The sequence below is a fragment of the Phyllobates terribilis genome, unplaced genomic scaffold (genome assembly GCF_046119375.1).
Source record: "Phyllobates terribilis strain yellow unplaced genomic scaffold, ASM4611937v1 Scaffold_5__5_contigs__length_657084704, whole genome shotgun sequence".
Taxonomy (NCBI): Eukaryota; Metazoa; Chordata; class Amphibia; order Anura; family Dendrobatidae; genus Phyllobates; species Phyllobates terribilis.
The window spans coordinates 23,957,861-23,982,570 of NW_027362765.1; the positions used below are offsets into that span (position 1 = coordinate 23,957,861).

Consider the following 24,710-nt stretch of genomic DNA (forward strand, 5'->3'; position numbering starts at 1 on the left):
TGTGGTTGAAAATGTCTGCTTGCAGTACTTGGCACATTCTAAAGTATCGCACACCCGTCCATCTGGTCCTCTTCTGCCACTGCCTATTCCTAGCAGGCCACGGATAGGCCAATAAAAATGGATTTTATTACTAACCTACCGGTATCTGCAGGGAGGACTGTGGTTCTGGTGGTTGTAGATAGGTTCAGTAAGATGGTTCATTTTATTGTGTTACCAGCACTTCCGAATGCCAAGACTCTTGTTCAGGCATTCATTAATGAGATGTAGTGTTAGATCGGGGGACCCAGTTTGTTTCTAAATTCTGGAAAGCTTTCTGTACTCGACTGGAGGTGCAGTTGTCTTTTTCTTGTGCCTTCCATCTTCAGTCGAATGGACAGACCGAGCGCATTAATCAGAATTTGGACACTTACCTCAAGTGCTTTGTCTCCGAGAACCTGGAGGATTGGGCATCTTACTTACCGTTGGCTGAGTTTGCTATTAATAATCATCACCAAGAGTCTACTGGCAGGTCACCTTTCTTTGGTGCATACGGTTTTCATCCACAGTTTGGTACCCTTAGTGGGGGAGGGGCTTCAGGAGTTCCTGAGGAGGAACATTTTGCTTTGTCACTCTCTTCTGTGTGCAGGGGGGTTTCAGCATTGGAGGTGAATGCCCCTAAGTTGGTTCATTCTTTCCATGCCTCTCATCCAGAAAATCCTGGTCCTGAGTGTCCAGAGGCCACTCGTAGAAGGGGGGTACTGTCACGGGTGTGTCAAGTTTAACAGTCATTCTGGATCCGGCTGTAGAAGGTCAATGTGCTTGGCCTTGCAGACACCTTTTTGATCCTTTCATCATCCCTCCCGCTCTAGGACCCAGCAGTGATCTCCACCTTCTGCTGCTAATTAGCACACCCTTACTGTTTTTTTTTTAATACACTCAGTTTCTCCAGAGAATCTCTGGTGATAGAGTAAATTCCTTTTTTCAGGTCTGACGTTCTATCAGTCAGCTAGATTATTCTTGGAGTTCCTTTGTGGATTGTAGTCATTATCTCTCTGGTGTCTTCTCAAAGCTAAGTGTATCCCCTTGTCTGTTTTCCTTGTTTGTCTTTAGTTGCAGTAGGGCTGACTAGTGCTTACCCCTCCCTACCTAGGGCCTAGCTCTAGGTCCAGCATACATGGGTATCCTGCTGGGCGATAGGTTCGGAACCTATTTAGGGACGATAGAAAGTCAGGGTGTTGTTAGATCTGCCTAGGGGTCTTCACTCTCCCTAGTTGCTGGGCTTCCCCACTTTTCCCAGTAGTACGCTGGGTCCTTCTCATACCTAGCATGACAGCTGCCTGCTACTATATCCACTAAGTGAACTGTCCTGGTATTGGGAAAATGAGGTCACATCTGAGGGGTTTCCACTATACAGCTACCTCATGGGCTTTGCTAAAGCAACATAGCAGCTGAAAAATATATCAGCCAAATCTGTGCTCCAAATGCTACTACTTCTCTTTCCTGTCAATCCACCAGAGCACAGCCCATGGTAGGTGCCTGGGTGGGACAGAACATTGGGCACTGGGTTTTCCTGTAGAAAAATAGCAGTTATCACTGTGCACTGGCTACTGCTCATGTAATGAGTTGTCCACTACTAGGCATTGCCTTATTAACGGCTTCAGGGTTTGGTAACCCAGAAATGACATAGCAAAAAAAGGAGCATGGACCGCACCTCCAAAAAATCATACATTTGATCTAATGCCTCTCGGCAAAAATATATAGAACTGAACATGAGGTTCTTAGTTTAACATTCTGATCAGACTGTATAAAGCTCACTGCCACATCACGGCAAACCTCCTAATGGGTCCTAACATTTCCTGCCTGAACGGGAGAGGAGCCGTGCGCCAACCACGCCTGTGCCAAATGAGAGGAGTGCTGAGGCGGTGGTAGGTGCACGGCTTCGCTCCCATTCAGGCAGGAAATGTTAGGACCCACTAAGAGGTTTGCTGTGACGTGGCAGTGAGCTTCATACAGTCAGATCAGAATGTTAAACTAAGAACCTCATGTTCAGTTTTATATATTTTTGCCGAGAGGCATTAGATCAATGTATGTTTTTGGAGGTGCTGTCCATTCTCTTCACCAGAAATGACATAGACTTGTAGTTTTGTCCTGAGGAAGGTGTATATACTTCGAAACACGCCGACAAATAAACTGCATTTTATCCAATCCTTCGTTGGCTCCATCCATCATCTTTTGCCTGAATAGGCAGCGCAGGATAAATCCCATCTCCTCCCACCACGTTGCATAAGGTGGAACATGTGCACAGCAACATCATTTTGACATTCCTGGGCATTATGTCCATGTTATAAGGCGCTTTTGCAGCAATTTTTTCAGGCAGATTTCCTATGAAGTGTGACTGAAAAAGGAATTTTCCGTCAAGACAGCCGTACAAAGTCTTGTTTTATGCAGGAAAACTTGTAGTTCGGAACGACATCACTAATATTACCATAAAATGGGAAAAATTCCAAGTGCAGGGAAATAGTGAAAGAAATGAGCGCCTACTACACAGACTTCCAAACCAGATTGCATCCTGGGTACAATGAGAACATGGGGGGGAAGGGAAAGGGTATAATATCTTTGATCAGGCCTCACGATGCCACGTGGAAAACAACAGCGTGGTACAATAAGCTGTCAGTGCATATTGCAGAGAAGGCTCTGTATAACACATCATCATGTCCAGGAGAGATGGCACAGTCCTTCAGTATCAGGAGGGAGGAATCAAGGATCTAACACGTCATACACACACGGCTCTGCTTCGTACACACGGGGCTCCCCTTCGTACACCTCGTACACACGCGGCTCTGCTCCGTACACCTCGTACACGCGCGGCTCCGCTCCGTACACCTCGTACACGCGCAGGTGCGCTCCGTAGACCTCGTACACACATGGCTCCGCTCCGTACACCTCGCACATACATGGCTCCGCCCCGTACACCTTGTACGCACGCGGCTCCGCTTCGTAGACCTCGTACGCAGGCGGCTCCGCTCCGTACACCTCGTACGCACGCGGCTCCGCTTCGTAGACCTCGTACGCAGGCGGCTCCGCTCCGTACACCTCGTACGCACGCGGCTCCGCTCCGTACACCTCCTACACATGCGGCTCTGCTTCGTACACATGTGGCTCCGCACACCTCGTACACACGCGGCTCCGCTCCGTACACCTCGTAGACACAGGGCTCCGCTCCGTACCCCTCGAACCCACATGGATCCACTCCGTACACCTCCTACACATGCGGCTCCGCTTCGAACACACGCGGCTCCGCACACCTCATATACGCGCGGCTCTGCTTCGTACACACGCGGCTCCGCTCCGTACACCTTGTACACACGCGGCTCTGCTTCGTACACCTCGTACACACACGGCTCCGCTCCGTACCCCTCGTACACACATGGCTCCGCTCCGTACCCCTCCTACACATGCGGCTCCGCTTGGTAAACACGCGGCTCCGCTCCGTACAACTCGTACACACGCGGCTCCGCTCCGTACCCCTCGTACACATGGCTCCGCTCCGTACCCCTCCTAAACATGCGGCTCCGCTTCGTACACACGCGGCTCCGCTCCGTACACCTCGTACACACGCGGCTCCGCTCCGTACACCTCGTACACACGCGGCTCCGCTCCGTACACCTCGTACACACGCGGCTCCGCTCCGTACACCTCGTACACACGCGGCTCCGCTCCGTACACCTCGTACACACGCGGCTCCGCTCCGTACACCTCGCACACACGCGGCTCCGCTCCGTACACCTCCTACACATGCGGCTCTGCTCCGTACACCTGGTACACGCGCGGCTCCGCTCCGTACACCTCGTACACACGCGGCTCTGCTCCGTACACCTCGTACACATGCGGCTCCGCACGCCTCGTACACACGCGGCTCCGCTCCGTACGCCTCGTACACGCGCGGCTCCGCTCCGTACGCCTCGTACACGCGCGGCTCCGCTCCGTACGCCTCGTACACACGCGGCTCCGCTCCGTACACCTCGTACACACGCGGCTCCGCTCCGTACGCCTCGTACACACGCGGTTCCGCTCCGTACGCCTCGTACACGCGCGGCTCCGCACGCCTCGTACACGCGCGGCTCTGCTCCGTACACCTCGTACACACGGCTCTGCTCCGTACACGCGCGGCTCCGCTCCGTACACCTCGTACACACGCGGCTCCGCTCCGTACACCTCGTACACACGCGGCTCCGCTCCGTACACTTCGTACACACGGCTCTGCTCCGTACACCTCGTACACGCGCGGCTCCGCTCCGTACACCTCGTACACACGCGGCTCTGCTCCGTACACCTCGTACACATGCGGCTCCGCACGCCTCGTACACACGCGGCTCCGCTCCGTACGCCTCGTACACGCGCGGCTCCGCTCCGTACGCCTCGTACACACGCGGCTCCGCTCCGTACACCTCGTACACACGCGGTTCCGCTCCGTACGCCTCGTACACGCGCGGCTCCGCACGCCTCGTACACGCGCGGCTCTGCTCCGTACACCTCGTACACACGGCTCTGCTCCGTACACGCGCGGCTCCGCTCCGTACACCTCGTACACACGCGGCTCCGCTCCGTACACTTCGTACACACGGCTCTGCTCCGTACACCTCGTACACGCGCGGTTCCGCTCCGTACACCCCGTACACACGCGGCTCCGCTCCGTACACCTCGTACACACGCGGCTCCGCTCCGTACACCTCGTACACACGCGGCTCCTCTCCGTACACCTCGTACACACGCGGCTCTGCTCCGTACACCTCGTACACACGCGGCTCCGCTCCGTACACCTCGTACACACGCGGCTCCGCTCCGTACACCTCGTACACGCGCGGCTCCGCTCCGTACACCTCGTACACGCGCGGTTCTGCTCCGTACACCTCGTACACACGGCTCTGCTCCGTACACGCGCGGCTCCGCTCCGTACACCTCGTACACACGCGGCTCCGCTCCGTACACCTCGTACACGCGCGGCTCCGCTCCGTACACCTCGCACACGCGCGGCTCCGCTCCGTACACCTCGTACACGCGCGGCTCCGCTCCGTACACCTCGTACACGCGCGGCTCCTCTCCGTACACCTCGTACACATGGCTCTGCTCCGTACACCTCGTACACGCGCGGCTCCGCTCCGTACACCTCGTACACACGCGGCTCCGCTCCGTACACCTCGTACACACGCGGCTCTGCTCCGTACACCTCGTACACGCGCGGCTCTGCTCCGTACACCTCGTACACACGCGGCTCTGCTCCGTACACCTCGTACACATGGCTCTGCTCCGTACACGCGCGGCTCCGCTCCGTACACCTCGTACACACGCGGCTCCTCTCCGTACAGCTCGTACACATGGCTCTGCTCCGTACACCTCGTACACGCGCGGCTCCGCTCCGTACACCTCGTACACACACGGCTCCGCTCCGTACACCTCGTACACACGCGGCTCTGCTCCGTACACCTCGTACACGCGCGGCTCTGCTCCTTACACCTCGTACATACACGGCTCTGCTCCGTACACCTCGTACACACGGCTCTGCTCCGTACACGCGCGGCTCCGCTCCGTACACCTCGTACACACGCGGCTCCGCTCCGTACACCTCGTACACACGCGGCTCCGCTCCGTACACCTCGTAAACGCGCGGCTCCGCTCCGTACACACGCGGCTCTGCTCCGTACACCTCGCACACACGGCTCTGCTCCGTACACCTCGTACACACGCGGCTCCGCTCCGTACACCTCGTACACACGCGGCTCTGCTCCGTACACCTCGTACACGCGCGGCTCCGCTCCGTACACCTCGTACACACGGCTCTGCTCCGTACACGCGCGGCTCCGCTCCGTACACCTCGTACACACGTGGCTCCGCTCCGTACGCCTCGTACACGCGCGGCTCTGTTCCGTACGCCTCGTACACACGTGGCTCCGCTCCGTACACCTCGTACACACGCGGCTTCGCTCCGTACGCCTCGTACACACGCGGCTCCGCTCCGTACGCCTCGTACACAGGCGGCTCCGCTCCGTACGCCTCGTACACACACGGCTCCGCTCCGTACGTCTCGTACACACGCGGCTCCGCTCCGTACGTCTCGTACACACGCGGCTCCGCTCCGTACGTCTCGTACACACGCGGCTCCGCTCCGTACGCCTCGTACACGTGCGGCTCCGCTCCGTACACCTCGTACACGTGCGGCTCCGCTCCGTACACCTCGTACACACACGGCTCCGCTCCGTACGCCTCGTACACACGCGGCTCCGCTCCGTACACCTCGTACACACGCGGCTCCGCTCCGTACACCTCGTACACGTGCGGCTCCGCTCCGTACACCTCGTACACGTGCGGCTCCGCTCCGTACACCTCGTACACGTGCGGCTCCGCTCCGTACGCCTCGTACACGTGTGGCTCCGCTCCGTACGCCTCGTACACGTGTGGCTCCGCTCCGTACACCTCGTACATGTGCGGCTCCGCTCTGTACGCCTCGTACACGCGCGGCTCTGCTCCGTACACCTCGTACACGCGCGGCTCTGCTCCGTACACCTCGTACACGCGCGGCTCCACTCCGTACACCTCGTACACGCGCGGCTCCGCTCCGTACACCTCGTACACTCGCGGCTCCGCTCCGTACACACGCGGCTCCGCTCCGTACACCTCGTACACGCGCGGCTCCGCTCCGTACACACGCGGCTCTGCTCCGTACACCTCGCACACACGGCTCTGCTCCGTACACCTCGTACACACGCGGCTCCGCTCCGTACACCTCGTACACGCGCGGCTCCGCTCCGTACACCTCGTACACACGCGGCTCCGCTCCGTACACCTCGTACACACGCGGCTCCGCTCCGTACACCTCGTACACACGCGGCTCTGCTCCGTACACCTCGTACACGCGCGGCTCCGCTCCGTACACCTCGTACACACGGCTCTGCTCCGTACACCTCGTACACGCGCGGTTCCGCTCCGTACACCTCGTACACACGCGGCTCCGCTCCGTACACCTCGTACACACGCGGCTCCGCTCCGTACACCTCGTACACACGCGGCTCCGCTCCGTACACCTCGTACACACACGGCTCCTCTCCGTACACCTCGTACACGCGCGGCTCTGCTCCGTACACCTCGTACACGCGCGGCTCCGCTCCGTACACCTCGTACACACGCGGCTCTGCTCCGTACACCTCGTACACATGCGGCTCCGCTCCGTACACCTCGTACACATGCGGCTCTGCTCCGTACACCTCGTACACGCGCGGCTCCGCTCCGTACACCTCGTACACGCGCGGTTCTGCTCCGTACACCTCGTACACACGGCTCTGCTCCGTACACGCGCGGCTCCGCTCCGTACACCTCGTACACACGCGGCTCCGCTCCGTACACCTCGTACACGCGCGGCTCCGCTCCGTACACCTCGTACACGCGCGGCTCCGCTCCGTACACCTCGTACACGCGCGGCTCCGCTCCGTACACCTCGTACACGCGCGGCTCCGCTCCGTACACCTCGTACACGCGCGGCTCCGCTCCGTACACCTCGTACACGCGCGGCTCCGCTCCGTACACCTCGTACACGCGCGGCTCCGCTCCGTACACCTCGTACACATGGCTCTGCTCCGTACACCTCGTACACGCGCGGCTCCGCTCCGTACACCTCGTACACACGCGGCTCCGCTCCGTACACCTCGTACACACGCGGCTCTGCTCCGTACACCTCGTACACGCGCGGCTCTGCTCCGTACACCTCGTACACACGCGGCTCTGCTCCGTACACCTCGTACACATGGCTCTGCTCCGTACACGTGCGGCTCCGCTCCGTACACCTCGTACACACGCGGCTCCGCTCCGTACACCTCGTACACACGCGGCTCCTCTCCGTACAGCTCGTACACATGGCTCTGCTTCGTACACCTCGTACACGCGCGGCTCCGCTCCGTACACCTCGTACACACACGGCTCCGCTCCGTACACCTCGTACACACGCGGCTCTGCTCCGTACACCTCGTACACGCGCGGCTCTGCTCCTTACACCTCGTACATACACGGCTCTGCTCCGTACACCTCGTACACACGGCTCTGCTCCGTACACGCGCGGCTCCGCTCCGTACACCTCGTACACACGCGGCTCCGCTCCGTACACCTCGTACACGCGCGGCTCCGCTCCGTACACACGCGGCTCTGCTCCGTACACCTCGCACACACGGCTCTGCTCCGTACACCTCGTACACACGCGGCTCCGCTCCGTACACCTCGTACACGCGCGGCTCCGCTCCGTACACCTCGTACACATGCGGCTCCGCTCCGTACACCTCGTACACACGCGGCTCCGCTCCGTACACCTCGTACACACGCGGCTCTGCTCCGTACACCTCGTACACGCGCGGCTCCGCTCCGTACACCTCGTACACACGGCTCTGCTCCGTACACGCGCGGCTCCGCTCCGTACACCTCGTACACACGTGGCTCCGCTCCGTACGCCTCGTACACGCGCGGCTCTGTTCCGTACGCCTCGTACACACGTGGCTCCGCTCCGTACACCTCGTACACACGCGGCTCCGCTCCGTACGCCTCGTACACACGCGGCTGCGCTCCGTACACCTCGTACACACGCGGCTCCGCTCCGTACGCCTCGTACACACACGGCTCCGCTCCGTACGTCTCGTACACACGCGGCTCCGCTCCGTACGTCTCGTACACACGCGGCTCCGCTCCGTACGTCTCGTACACACGCGGCTCCGCTCCGTACGCCTCGTACACACGCGGCTCCGCTCCGTACACCTCGTACACGTGCGGCTCCGCTCCGTACACCTCGTACACACACGGCTCCGCTCCGTACGCCTCGTACACACGCGGCTCCGCTCCGTACACCTCGTACACACGCGGCTCCGCTCCGTACACCTCGTACACACGCGGCTCCGCTCCGTACACCTCGTACACGTGCGGCTCCGCTCCGTACACCTCGTACACGTGCGGCTCCGCTCCGTACACCTCGTACACGTGCGGCTCTGCTCCGTACACCTCGTACACACACGGCTCTGCTCCGTACACCTCGTACACACGCGGCTCTGCTACATCCACACTGTAAACCCCTCCTGACCCCACACATAACCTTCCCCTCATCCAGCACCATGACAACCAGCACAGCAGAGTCCTGCATCCACTGAGGCCCCTGATCATGTGACCCCTGACTCCTCCCCTCCTGTGACCTCATCACAGGTCCTGTGCACACAGAGCAGCCATATATGTGGTGGCGGCTCTGCAGGTGGAGGTATGTGGAGAGACCCCAGTCTTAAAATATGTCATATTTATTATTAACCCCTTTAGTACTGATACTATTTTGCTGTTTCTAAAGGTAACTTGTCACCTCGTAAAACCTATTTCTCTGCAGATTTAGGATTACAATGCCCCAGGCTGCCTTTCTGACAGTGCGGCAACGGCAGGGATGTCAAACTCAAACACACAGAGGGCCAAAATGATAAACTTGGACAAAGTCACGGGCTAACCAGTATACAGTATAAGGGGCCCCACATAGTCCTCCTGACTGAATAATGGGCAACACATAGTCCTCCATACAGAATAATGGGCCCCACATAGTCTTTCATACAGAATAATGGGCACCACATAGTCCTCCATACAGAATAATGGGCTCCACATAGTCCTCCATACAGAATAATGGGCTCCACATAGTCCTCCATACAGAATAATAGGCAACACATAGTCCTCCATACAGAATAATGGGCTCCACATAGTCCTCCATACAGAATAATAGGCAACACATAGTCCTCTATACAGAATAATGGGCAACACATAGTCCTCCATACAGAATAATGGGCCCCACATAGTCCTCCATACAGAATAATGGGCCCCACATAGTCCTCCATATAGAATAATGGGCCCACATAGTCCTCCATACAGAATAATGGGCCCACATAGTCCTCCATACAGAATAATGGGCCCACATAGTCCTCCATACAGAATAATGGGCCCCACGTAGTCTTTCATACAGAATAATGGGCACCACATAGTCCTCCATACAGAATAATGGGCCCCACCTAGTCCTCCATACAGAATAATGGGCCCCACCTAGTCCTCCATACAGAATAATGGGCCCACCTAGTCCTCCTGACTGAATAATGGGCAACACATAGTCCTCCATACAGAATAATGGGCCCCACATAGTCTTTCATACGGAATAATGGGCATCACATAGTCCTCCATACAGAATAATGGGCCCCACCTAGTCCTCCATACAGAATAATGGGCCCCACCTAGTCCTCCATACGGAATAATGGGCCCCACATAGTCCTCTATACAGAATAATGGGCCCCACATAGTCCTCTATACTGAATAATGGGCCCCACATAGTCCTCCATACAGAATAATGGGCCCCACATAGTCCTCCATACAGAATAATGGGCCCCACATAGTCCTCCATACAGAATAATGGGCCCCACATAGTCCTCCATACAGAATAATGGGCCCCACATAGTCCTCCATACAGAATAATGGGCCCCACATAGTCCTCCATACGGAACAATGGCCCCCTCATAGTCCTGAATACAGAACAATGGGCCCCACATAGTCCTGAATACAGAACAATGGGCCCCACATAGTCCTGAATACAGAACAATGGGCCCCACATAGTCCTGAATACAGAACAATGGGCCCCACATAGTCCTGAATACAGAACAATGGGCCCCACATGGTCCTGAATACAGAACAATGGGCCCCACATGGTCCTGAATACAGAACAATGGGCGCCACATGGTCCTTAATACAGAACAATGGGCCCCACATTGTCCTCCATACAGAACAATGGTCCCCACATTGTCCTCCATACAGAATAATGGTCCCCACATAGTTCTATATATAGAATAATTGCCCCACATAGGGGTGGCGGTTCTGGTGTCACGGGCCAAATATAACCACCCTGCGGGCCACAGTTTGACATGTATGGGCTACGGGGAGAACATTAATGTATCCCCCTACAATCACCGCTTAATTTGATTGACAGCTCACTCTACATCTCATCTGCGGAGAGCCGGCTGTCAATTACAGTGCCAGAGTGTGCTTCCAGCCGCCTCTCCATGTGTACAGAGCAATGACTGTAGCCGTGTTAGCAGCATGCCTATGTGACTGAAAGCCAATGGCTCCCTGGGGGAATAAAGTTAATGTTCTTCCGGGAGTCGCACATTCTGTAAGGCCGGCTAGCTTTAGAATATTTACCTGCAGAATATGTCTATATCTGTCACCTATGGTGATTTACCCGTATATTAAAATGGCAAGACGGTCAAAAAATGTGGTTTGGACGACGTTTTGTCAGGTTTTGTAATATTGCGTTTTTACTACTTTTTTGTCACTCAAAAAAGTAGAAAAGCAAGTGTACATTTCTTCTACATTGATGTGAGACGTATCAAAAGGTAAATCAGGTAACAGTATATATCAATACATCTTAGAACGTGTTCATTTTTGATAAATAAGTTTACTTCTCTAGATGCACCCGCTGCATTATGCCTCAGAGCTGGGCCCAAAATGAAAGTTTGAGATCTGTGATACTTTTTTTTAATATAATAAACACAGAGATATTGATGACATTGCTAACCTTATGTGAATCTCAGGCAAGCTAATGGTGTACAAGAAGATTTAAAGACAAAATCCATTTTAAAATGCTTCTCTCTATCATTGGTACAGAGCACGTCCAGACATTAAAAATTGTGTTGTGCCTTGGCCTGACGGCAGCGAGGAATGCTGAGGAGACGGTCTGAGGGCACAGAGCAGAGTTCAGTCCTCACGGCCACCAACAGATCATATTTTTGGGATTTCGTTAGTATTGTACAGGTGTTGGAATTATTGTAGAGGCATTAGAAATTTCCACAAGTTCTCTCACATGTGCAATACTTATTAAATCCTGAAAACCTGATCAGTTGGAGGCTATGAGGATTGGAGTTGAGAAACACTGGCAGAGAGGAATGCTGAGGAGAGAGGGCTGAGGCCAGAGGTGGGGGGGCTGAGGCCAGAGGTGGGGGGGCTGAGGCCAGAGGTGGGGGGGCTGAGGCCAGAGGTGGGGGGGCTGAGGCCAGAGCTGGGGGATTGAGGCCAGAGCTGGGGGATTGAGGCCAGAGCTGGGGGATTGAGGCCAGAGCTGGGGGATTGAGGCCAGAGCTGGGGGATTGAGGCCAGAGCGGGGGGTTGAGGCCAGAGCGGAACAGGATAATAATGGAACAGGACAATAGAAGGGTTTAGCAGTACTATGAAAACGGCCTTAAACGGCTTTTCCATTACTTTTTAACATTTTTACAGGGGCAAGGTATAATTAAATGGTAAATTGGTGTGGCTAAGGGCCTGGTAAAGAGTAGTGATGAGCGAATATGTTCTGTTAACCCTTTTGGCGAGTATGCCTGGGTGCTCGCCGAGTATCTTCAGCTTGCTCGGATGTTATGTTTGAGTCACTCCGTGTGCATGATTTGCGACTGTTTGACAGTTTTAATACATGTGAGGAATGCCTAAGAAACAGACATTCCTCACATGTATTAAAGCTATCAAACAGTCGCAAATCATGTGCATGGAGTGACTCAAACATAACACCCGAGCACGCTGAAGATACTCGGCGAGCACCCGAGCATGCTCGCTAATTACTAGTAAAGAGCTTATGTAACATTTTGCCTCACCTTGCGATGCATAATCTGCCCCTCTTTGTATTTTGAGACAGTTGGGTGATATGAATATGTACAGTTTTTTAGGGGAATGAAAGCATATGCCATATAAACAGATATGTATGGAATCAAACTGATGGCACACGGGATGTTTTTTAGACATAGACTGATTAAAAATAATCTATAGACGCATACTCTTCTTTCAGAGTCCCCGCAGATCCAGTGCAGGCCACTCTGAGGTTTGCGGTGTCTTCCCCTTTCAGAAGTCAAAGCACCGCTGCAGTCAGTTGATTAGAAGAGCACATCTTCAGATAAACATTCGATGATGTGCCTTTGTCTTTTTAAAAAATGATTATTTATTCTGCACAAGAGATGCAAAAACTGAGTTAGGTCACTTGTAACAAGCAAACACACCTTATCTGACTTGACAGAGTACACTTTTTTTTCCTTTGAATTATATTGTGCTGGCATGCTGCTTTTTAGTGCTTTAAGAATTAAGAAAAAAAGTGTAATTCAAATTAAGCATGAAAGATGGCAGCTACACCATATCCCTGATCAATCACACTGAGTCTGAGGCCATGTTCACACGTTCAGAGGAACAGTGTAATAGAAACACATCACCACTTTTGCATTTTTCACCCACTAGTGGTTTAGGCTTACAAATACTGTACTGATGTAAAATACTGAATGTGTGAACGTGGCCTCAGTCTGGCACTATGGCTGGCATGTCTGCTAACTTTTGCTCTCCTCTTATTAATTGAATCTCTGTATTATCTCATACAAGTTCTATCTACGGCTTTCACAGTCTAGAATTCGTATCTATTATAATCTATGAGCCTATTAAGATAGATGTCTGTATTTTTTTTGCGGCCTGAGTGGTCAACACAAACTCACGGAAACTGAAATTTTGATTTGAGCCTTGGCTCAATCTCACCAATGCAAGTCTTTGAATCTGTGAAAAAGTACCATCCGTGTTCAGTCCGTATTTCAGACTTTGTTGTTTTTTTTTCAAATGAGAAAAACTGATGAAACTCAGACTTTTGTTTTGCATCTGAGAAAAGTCATTGACTCATCTGAATTAAGACATACACAGACTACTGCACTCATCTTCTTCAGTGATATTATTGTATTTAGTATTTGTCCAATATTTTAGGGCTGTCTCTCACCTCTTTTGCTAATCTGTGAGCGCCTCTATTTTCATGAATCACCCTATAATGGCTGCTGCATTTCTTGTCTTGGCTTTTACACAGGCTAGGATAGTCTTACCTGATGACTGCTATAAATCATGTGATGTGATAGCTGCAAGGCATTATGAGGAAGGCTGCGCCTGTGGTCATGTGAGCCTACTGTGGCTGATGCAATTTTCTGCAATGTGTAAATTGGTGGCTGCCATTTTTTAGGTGATTCGCTCAAACAGAAACGCAATTTTTTAAAATTTGCCATGACTTGCACACTTCCTAAAATCTGGCACAAATTAGATTCTCTCACCTCTACTGATGGTAAAATATATAAATGATGCCAGGAACGTGGCACAACATCCATCTCTTCGATGCCTGTGTGCATCCAGGAGTATAATAAATTTGGGAGGTGTACTTGTTAGACCAGTTAAAACTTTGTAAAAAAACTTGGAGTAAAAAAATGGCCATATGTTTTGTGCAAATAGCACTCCATAATTTAGTAATCTTCACCAGAGAACATGCCTAGAGTACCAAAAAAAAATGGAAATGTGGTAGAAGGAAGAGGGAGTTCTGTCTCTAGTTACATCCCTGGAATTGTTGCAAGACTTTCCAATTGAATTGAGAGCCACAGAAAAAAAATGCCTCCGTAAAAAAATAATCTGTGTCTGTTCAAAAATGGCATCAGGAAAGACGCATGGTGACACACCTTCCCCTCCAAACCTAGACTATACATCAGAGGGTGATTCCGCATATACCAACACTGCACAGAAGTATTAAAAATCAATATCAAGACTCACTCCTCCATAAACAAGAAAGGTGTCTCAGTTATAGTAACTATCGATACAGAGAAAGCTGTATGGGAATGGTTATATATGGTGTTATCAAAAATGTCGTTATCAGGCCCCTTTTTTTTTTTTTTTTTTATACTATATACGTAATTTATATTCCTCCCCTAAGGCTCAAGTGTATACCCCTGGCTTCTCGTCTAAGTCTTTCCTCTTGGAAAAAGGAACAAGACAACTTAGCTATAGAACCCATACTTATATTCTTATCTGATCCCAGCACATTTAAGGGTATCGATATAAATAAGAAAATAATCCAAACAACTTTTTTTGCAAATGATACAATCCTGTTTCAACCAAAGATAATCGACCTTCTCAACTAATTTGGCTCTTATTCAGGCTTTAATTAACATCAATAAATGTGAAATATTGCCCTTAATCGAGAGAGGCAAAAATATCCTCCAGAATGCTTCTCTCAGAAGTATAGCCTTAGCTCCACAATCACCTACCTACCTTTCACCGCGCTTGACGCTTGTCTCATTTAGAATCGTCTGCTCAACATGGAAGTATCAACAAAACAGTGAGTCTGAAAACTGATTTTTTTGTACCTGTTACAACAGTAAGTTTTTTCCAGACTTGTACCTGCTGAAACTGTTTGTATTTGCCACCTCATGTAGGTTCGTGGAACCTGTTTAGGGAGGTGACTCCGATTTGATACATGGTCTTACAGGGGTCATTCTATGTTTACATGTACACCAAACAGTTTGCTAACGTTTTTGACTTTTTCTATGGCTAAGTGCCAAGAAGCAGAAATGCTGCATATTTTTTCCGCTTCTCTCTGGCAGGAAAAACGCATGCGGATTTTACATGCGTTTTTCCTGCCAAGTAGAAACGTTTGTCAAGCGTTTTTGCATGCATTTCTGCATGTGGGTTATCAAGCGCTTTTCCAAGCGATTTTAGCATCACTTGGAAAAGTGCTTGACAACTTGGTCACACTATATAAATCCATGCAACCGGCATGGATTTATATAGTGTGACCAAGTAATAGTCAACAAAAAAGAATAAGAATGGTGAAAAATAAAGATTATACTCACCTTCTGATGGCCCCCGGTCTCCTTCTCCGCTCCTTCTGGTCTCGCGGTGGTGTGAAGGACCTGCGATGACGTCATTAAGTCATGTGACAGGTCACGTGACCGCCGACGTCAGCGGTCACGTTACAGTTTCTATGGTACCCAGGTCTGGATGAGAGTCTCCTCTTCTCCAGGCCTGGGTACCATCCGCACATTGAATTGCTTCATATCCGCGTGTGCACATGTAGTGATGCGGATATGAAGCGTTTCAATGCAAGTCAATGGTGGCAATTACGCTGCGTGTCCGCAGAATTAATGGACAAGCTGCGTATTTTTCCGCAATGATAATCCGCAGCGGAAATTTCCACAGCATGTGCACAGCACATGCGGATTATCATTGGGGACCATGGGGCACGTATTACCAAGTGTTTTTTTAAGCGTTTTCGCTGCGAAAATTCCGTGGCAAAAACGCTTGAAAAACTTATAGTGTGCACACAGACTATCAGTCACTGCATTCGTAACATCATAACCTTATTGTTTTTTAGAATTTCCTCTGCCTTTCTGATAGCCCTCTGTGGGTCTTTTTGTGCATTGTGTGTATGTACTATCGTTGGTCTGTTTGGAGGTTATGAGCTGCAGGAACAATTGATTATTTGTCCCCCACTTTTCAGTAGTTTATCATCTTTAGTTGTTGGTTCTGCAGGTTCCTTCCTCCAACAGGTTGCTTCACTGGTATCTGTCAGTGTTTTTGTATCTATCAACATTTTAGCGCAGTGGTCATTTCCAATTTTCTTTTTTATCTAGCTATTACATTGACAGGGGTGTAATTTTTCCATTTGCTGCTGCTATGTTTTGTCCAGTGGTGCAATAGTAAGCGCGGGTGTTATCTTATTTTATCGCAGTCTCACATTTTTTGGTTGGCCCACAGATTTCTTTCTTCCAGACAGTATAGTCTGTAGTCACAGTCCATACTCCTCCAGACCACAGATAAAACTATAGCAGCGCATGTATCCAGTAGCAACAGTCCTTAAGAAAGTTCATCAAGTCCAGACGACAGATCCCACAACTGTAGCATGTTTATCCAGCCCAGTCAGCAACCAAACTCCATAGGCCATTCATCCATGGGCTCCAGGACCTCAGGATAGATCCTCTCCCTTCGACATCATTCCACACTCTCTGACTAAACATGTGACTTCTTTTCCTCCCTCCCTGGGATCAGTCCCCTCACACCCTCCTTTTTGAACATTTGCTTTGAGCTCAAAGAATGAAGAATATTCCAGAAGCCTATCAACTGGGACTGCATTTGAGACCCCCTGTGGTGACGGCTCCACTGAGTCTACAATCCCCATCCACACAATGGGACTAGTGGCTGGGAGACAATGGAATGATTGCTTTCATTGATTACCAATCTTGGGTCTGGCCTTATGTATGCATAAGATCCAGCCTGCATTTCTTCCTCTGCTTACTGTCACTGAAAGGAAACATTGATTCCTGAGGTTGAACTGATGAGCAAGCAAATTTCTAATAAAACACCACAATAAGATTGATGTAACCGGAGCTCCGTGCTGGAAAAAGTCTGCATCCCTTAGAGTCACAGACTCTGCTCTACGTGCATTGGTCCAATAGTCTTTAGAACAAGGCCAGCTCCTCACAATGGGATACTCAAACGAATCGTCATCTGCTAGCAGAAACTGCTGTCACTCCCCTTTCTGCCCTGAAACAAAGCGTCATTGAAAGGGAGGGGGCTGGGACATCCCGACACTCCTCTTGCTTTGTTTGCCGCCCTGAAATGAAGCTTCATCAGTGACTCTCGTTTCAGAGGCTGGTACCTGTGGGGACTTCCTTGTGCGGTGTCTCCCTTGTGCAATGTCTCCCCCAGTGCCCTCTGCAATGAGTGAAGTGTCCGGTCTGTTGTCTGCTTAGCTGAATAGAAAAAAGCCGGCTCTGCTTACAGTCAGAAATAAAATACAAAAGTGTAGTTATAATATCTGAGTGCTTACTTCATGATTCAATAGCTGTTCATTTGTTCCAAAAACATTTGATTTCAGGGATAAAAATTGACATCCTACCAAGTGTGAGCAAGGTCTACTACTTCTCGGATGGCTCTTCTGCACAGTACAAAACTTTCCTTGTGGGTGTAATTTTCAAAAATGAGTCACATTTGGGGGGTATTCATTCTGGTATCTCTGTAGTTAGGTGCATGAAACAAAATTCTTACTAAATTCTGTTGAGAGAACAAAAAATAAAGTAAGCAAACGAAAAAAACATTTAGTAACATTTATACAGAATACGGGTTAGAAGCTGTTCTTAGGCGGTCACTGTGATTAATATTAGGTTATGATGAGGAATCTATTTCATCAATATTATGTACAGTTATGTCAAGATTACATCAAAGGTCATCTGTACCGCGAATGGCAACACAAGCTATGTGCCAGGAAAAATAGAACTTCCACAGAAGAAACCAGACTAGTTTCCAAGAAAATGCTCATATTCACTAATAGATTGACTGATATTGCCAGCCAAATGAGTTCAGCCATTTTCGGCACCTCTATAGAAATAAATGTCGAAACCTGCACACGTGCAGCCACCTCTTCATTCCATGACAACATGCGTTTGGTCCTAGACAGATGCATGTCATAGATCTCAGACATTTATTCTATCCAGTTACTATGACCTAAATGAGTTGTCTCATCTATAACATTAATTATTTCCCCATGTGTCTCCCTATTATCTCCAATAATTGTATTATTCATTGAGATTCTTTATGATGTAACATCGGCCCATCTTCTCCCCATTCAGGTCCCTACTATATTGGATCCTCTCAGTGGAGATCTTCTATATAAGACAATTTTTTGCTGATTGACCCTTCAAGGATGAATACTGGCAGGGACAAGATGGCAGAGAAGATGTTACACATCACCCTAGAGATCCTCTCCCGGCTTACTGGAGAGGTGAGAGATTCTGATGACGTCACATTACATCATTCTTATCTATGGGAATAACAGATGGACAGAACTGGAGAGGTGAAGACTCTGGAAATGTCTGTAGTGAGATTTATTAATGTGTCTCTCCATAACCAGGATTACACAGTGGTGAAGAAGACCTCTAGTGAGCGCTGTCAGGACCCTGTATCTGAGGGATGGAGAAGAACCCTGAGCCCAATCACGGGGCCTTCACCTCACCCCCTGATACATGAGGACATCAATGACCAGAAGATCCTAGAACTCGCCTACAAGATGATTGAGCTGTTGACTGGAGAGGTGACACTGCTGGGAATGCTGGGACATTATACAGTAATGCTAAGAAGGGATCGGGGTGATGATGATATTATTGTATCTGTCAGGTTCCTATAAGGTGTCAGGATGTCTCCATCTATTTCTCCGTGGAGGAGTGGGAATATTTAGAAGGACACAAAGATCTGTACAAGGACGTCATGATGGAGGTTCCCCATCCCCTCACATCACCAGGTAATAGACAGGACTAAATACACACGGCCTATAATTATCTGTATGTAAAGAATGAATTCAGTCCCTGTATGTGTTTTCTCCAGATCTATCCAGTAAGAGGACAACACCAGAGAGATGTCCCCATCCTCTTCTTCCACAGCACTGTAAACAAGAAGGTCCCAATGTTCCAGACGATCATCAGGTAGATGGAGAGAAGGTGTTATGAGATCTCCCCTATGATGTGTAGAAGGCTGTGAAGGTCTTGTGCTCAGTCTTGTTTTATCCACCAGTATTATATGTTTTATACTTGTGTAATGAGAATAGTGGAGATAGCAGGATTAGAGCTGATCATAGATGTGACTTCTCCATCTGTCTGTGACTTTTACAATATTTGTTTCAGGGTGAAGATTTGATTAATATTGATACTACAGAGACATATTTGAGCTGTAATGATTGGTATAAAGTGGAGATTCCTACAGATGACTGCCCAGGTGAGTAGAAACCACTAAATACAGAGAAGTCACAGATTCTACTTAGTCACCGGCTGATGCAATTTTGTGTTGATTTTTTATTCTCGTTATTTTTTTTTTCGTCCGAGGACTGTACTGGACCTTTTTCAAGCAACCTTAGTAATGTGAAAGTAACATCAATAAATATATATACATATATATATATATATATATATATATATATACAAAAGCAGCACAAAAATTGTAGCAGGAGTTGCTGAGCCACCCGGGTACATACCAGACCTATGAATATCCACAAAAAATGGAGGCAGCACACAGATAGAAAATGAAAAAATATCTAATTTAATAGCCCATGTCGCTGTGGCAACGTTTCTGTCCAATATTGTGGACCTTTCTCAAGCCTGAGAAAGATCCACAATATTGGACCGAGACGTTGCCGCACTAGTGGTAAAAAACAGCCTGTTTAATATCACACTGCACTAACAGAATTTTTATGCTTTTTAATTTTTTTTAAAAAAAAAGTCAAAAAATTATCCCTTTTTAGTGATCAGGCAGATTATTCTGTTTTTGCGGTTGTGATTAATTGCAGTTCTAAACATTTGATGTAGATCGACTATGAAATACTATCCACTTTACAGCCTGGGGCGTATTAGTACGCACCAGGCTGTCACCCCCTGTTCAGTGCGGGCTCCGGCGCTGAGCCCACACTGAACCGGGCACATGTCAGCTGATTCTTACAGCTGACATGTGCCCGCAACAGCCACGGGTGGAATCACGATCCACCCGCGGCTCTTAACATGTTAAATGCCGCTGTCAATCTCTGACAGCGGCATTTAACATTGCCGCGCCGGAAGCGCGTCACTTACCCCGCCCATCGGTGACCCCATCACGTGATAGCGGGTTACTGATGGGTGGGCATGACAACCCTGGGTCTTCAGCAGACCCCAATGGTTGTCATGTGCTGATCGCTATGAGTGCCACCCAGTGGTCGGCGCTTATAGCACAGGAGCATTTCTGCTACATAGAGGTGATCTGCTCATTACCTCTATGTAGCAGAGGCAATCAGACAAGTGCTGCTTCTAGTTTCCTATGGAGATTATAGAAGCATGCAAAAAGTGGGAAAAAAATGTTTTTAAAAATATAAAAAAATATAAAAGTTTAAATCACCCCCCTTTCGCCCCATTCAAAATAAAATAATAATAAAAAAAAAGCCACATACACATATTTGGTATCGCCGCGTCCAGAATCGCGCGATCTAACAATATAAAAAAAATAATTAATCCGATCGGTAAACGCCAGAATTACGTTTTTTGGTCGCCGCAACATTGCAATAAAATGCAATAACGGGCGAAAATTATATGACGGGGGTCATTTTATCGCATTCTTGTAGAACCCACCCTGACCAGATAATAAAATACCTGAGGTATTAGTTGTTATTTTGGCCAAAATAGTCAAACTCTAAACATGTGTCAAGGGTCCTCCTCTTCTTTGCGAGTTCCTGCAGTATATTTATGTCGTAACCATGGATTGGTAACTATCACCTATTATTTTACCTCCTATTGAAAATCCCTTCAGAAGTTTCAATGTAATTCATTTAAGCTTCCAGTAATTGGGAATTGAAGGGGGGAAGAGCATACAAACTGATCATTGGTGTTTGCTGTATATATTGCTGGCCATTCTGCTTACCCTCTCTTGTGTCAGGGGGGTGGAAAGTGATAAAATGTTAAAAGAAACAGCATTCTCCTGTCACATCACTCCAATGTTTCAGCACTCTTGCTCCATCCACTAAACTACACATGGTCACGTAATATACGGCATCATTGCAGCCAACTGTAAAAAGACTAGAGAGGAGCACCTGCGTGGCAGTGCTGGAATAGTTTGTGAAGATGCTAACTTCTGTTCAGAATGTTAAAAGTGCTATTACCCAACCACAGACTTCGAGGTCTGCTGTTAGAATGTGAACAATTTTGTCAACCCTGTCATAGGCATTCATTGAATTTTGAAATTACTTGTGAACATTTTAAAAAATGTTATAAAAAATAATTTGTAAGCTTATATTGTTCAAAAATAATGAGTTTTATTTTTGGCAGATGATTGTACCTGGAGTTCAGAGGTATATTTGCCATCTTCAGATTTTAAATTGGAAGTTCTTGATGTCACACAAAACCCATATGCCCTTCACAGCAAAAATGTATCATCTGAGTCTTTCAAAGAGGTCCTACGTGCTGATTCATCACAGACTGTTAAGAAAAATAAAAGTTACAGAACGGGTGTTCATAATCAAACAGCTCCCAAAGGAAAGAAGCCATTTCCATTTTCAGAATGTGACAAAAGTTTTGCCCTCACATCAATTGAAAGAGCTTGTGCAGGGGAGAAATCATTTTTTTGCTCAGTGTGTGGGAAAAATTTCAAGCAGAAATCCATTCTTGTTACACATGAGAGAACTCACACAGGGGAGAAACCTTATTCATGTTTGGAATGTGGAAGATGTTTTAACCATAGATCCGATCTTGTTAGGCATCAAAGAACTCACACAGGGGAGAAGCCATTTTCATGCTCAGTGTGTGGGAAATGTTTTAGACAGAAATCTATTCTTATTACACATGAGAGAACTCACACAGGGGAGAAGCCATATTCATGTTTAGAATGTGGGAAATCTTTTACAGATAAATCAAATCTCATTACACATCAGAGGACTCACACAGGGGAAAAGCGATTTTCATGTCTCGATTGTGGAAAATGTTTTTACCAAAAAATAGATCTTGCTAAACATCGGAGAACTCACACAGGGGAGAAACCATTTTTATGTATAGAATGTGGGAAATATTTTAAGCAGAGATCAAGTCTTGTTATACATCAGAGAATTCACACAGGGGAGAAGCCATATTCATGTTCAAAATGTGGGAAGTGTTTTGCAGATAAATCAAATCTTGTTAGACACGAGCGAAATCACACAGAGGAAAAGCTATACCCATGGTCAGAAAATGGGAAATGTTTTACAGATTAATCAAATCTTGTTACATATGAGAGAACTCACGCAGTAGAGAATATAGAAAATGTTTCTCTTGAAAAATTTAGTTTTGTTGACCATTAAAATATCGGATATGAGATGAAGCCATATGCAGAATGTGAAAAATATTCCAGCCCACCATCTATTGAAACTTCAAACATCTACTTTAATATCATTTTTCAAACCTGTTTCATTGATAAATTGTACGAGTAAACAGTTACTGTCAAAGTGACATATGTACACAAAAAAGGGAAAGTAAATTAGAGTCTAAATTAGGATGGGTGTTATCCAAAATCATAATCCAGTTTCTCATTATTATATAACTGGTCTCACAACATATTACCATTTGTTACTAAACATTTCCTTTTAAAACCACTTTCGGATGTGGTTTTCATTATTATTTAGATGTCAATATATTGCCTTCGAACCTATGGAGTAAAGGTAGTGATACTGGGAATTTTGCATAGAAATGACATCCTGCGACTGATCTACATAGGTGAGATTGGTCTGAGGGATGTGAGCATGAATCTCTGTAAAAGCAATGGTAGATAGGTTACTCGCTATCCTCTCTTCTCTAGCCTGACTAGCAGCACGTAGATATAATCCAGGGAAGAAGGTGCGGTAGATGAACTTTTAGGCCACGGCCCCACTATCAATGTTTGTTCACTATTTTTTCTCAGGCGCTGCAGAGTTCCCAAGCAGGGACTGGAGTATCTGTCCATACAACCACAATAAGGGCAGAGACAGACTGCCGTATAACTCGTGCGATGATCGCATCACGGGACTGGACCTGCATCTCTCCTGATCTGAGCATGACGGCGTGATGTATTTCTATGCCGTTGTCAAGCTCAGGTCAGAAGAGCAGACAGCCAGCATGAGGTTTACGATGGAATCCTCGCACGAGTTATACGGCTATCTGTCTTTGCCCTAAGCCTTGCACTCTATAGAGGTGCCCTTTATGGAAGACTGGCCAGAGAAAATCATTTAATTACACTCAAAAATTGTAAAGCTCCTTTTGAGTTTGCCAAAAGACACGAGAGACTCCCCAAATGTATGGAGGAAGGTGCTGTGGTCAAGACCAACTTTTTCCCATCAAGGTAAACGCTATGTCTGGTGCCAAAGCAATACAACTCATCACCCCACGTACACCATCCTCACAGTCAAACATGGTGGCAGCATTATGCTGTGGGGATGTTTTTCAACAGGGAAAATGGTCCGTGTTGAGGGGAAGATGGCTGGTGCAAAATACAGGGATATTTTTGAGTAAAACCTGTTTCAGTCTGTCAATGATTTAAGACTGGACGGAGGTTCCCCTTCCAACAAGATAATGACCCAAAGCATACTGCTAAAGCAACACTCGAGTGGTTTAAGGGGAAACGTGTAAATGTTTTGGTGCGGCCTACTCAAAGCCCAGACCTTAATCCAATAGAGAATCTGTTGTTACACTTGAAGATTGCTGTTTACCAGAGGAAACCATCTAATTTGAAGGAGCTGAATCAATTTTGCCTTGAAGAATGGGCAAAAATCCCAGTGGCAAGATGTGGAAAGCTCATAGAGACTTATCCAAAGCAACTTGCAGCTGTAATTGTCGCAAAAGGAGGCTCTACAAGGTACTGACTTTAGAGGGGTGAATGGTTATGCAAACTGAAGTTTTCAGTTCTTTTGTCCTATTTGTTGTTTGCTTCACAATAAAAAGAAAACCATGTGTTCACAGTTGTAGGCATGTTCTTTATATGAACTGATGGAAACCCTCAAAAAAAAACAAACAATGGAATTCCAGGTTGTGAAACACGTGCAAAACATGAAAAATGCCAGGGGGGGGGGGGGGGGGATACTTTCCCAAGCCACTGTAGGCACACAAGCACGCTTTTATTAAAATCTAAAAAAAAAATTGGACACTGCCTGGACAAGGGCAAGATGGAGTCCAAAGTGACTCAGTCGGTCCCATAATAGTGAATGCCTCCGCTGGAGATCTCAGAGTTTTTATTGGAATCCTTTTTTTTGAGGATTCAACAGAAACCTCTAATGTTCAGAGTAGAGCACATAAGTGTGAACTTAGCCTTTCTCTGCCACCACCTCCTTATAGAGGAAAACACCAATCATCTATGAA

The 24,710-nt window shown here is 48.5% G+C and overlaps 1 protein-coding gene across 1 annotated transcript in view; it reads left to right on the plus strand.

Moving 5' to 3' along the window:
* LOC141271392 (uncharacterized) overlaps positions 1-24,428 on the plus strand; it is a 115,879-nt gene extending 91,451 nt beyond the window's left edge. Inside the window, exons 15-19 of the mRNA XM_073681483.1 lie at positions 18,761-18,934; positions 19,018-19,141; positions 19,225-19,322; positions 19,521-19,611; positions 21,681-24,428. Coding sequence (XP_073537584.1) covers positions 18,761-18,934; positions 19,018-19,141; positions 19,225-19,322; positions 19,521-19,611; positions 21,681-22,597 — 1,404 coding nt within the window. The 3' untranslated portion in view covers positions 22,598-24,428. The remainder of the gene's footprint in view (positions 1-18,760; positions 18,935-19,017; positions 19,142-19,224; positions 19,323-19,520; positions 19,612-21,680) is intronic.
* Positions 24,429-24,710: the final 282 nt, after the last annotated feature.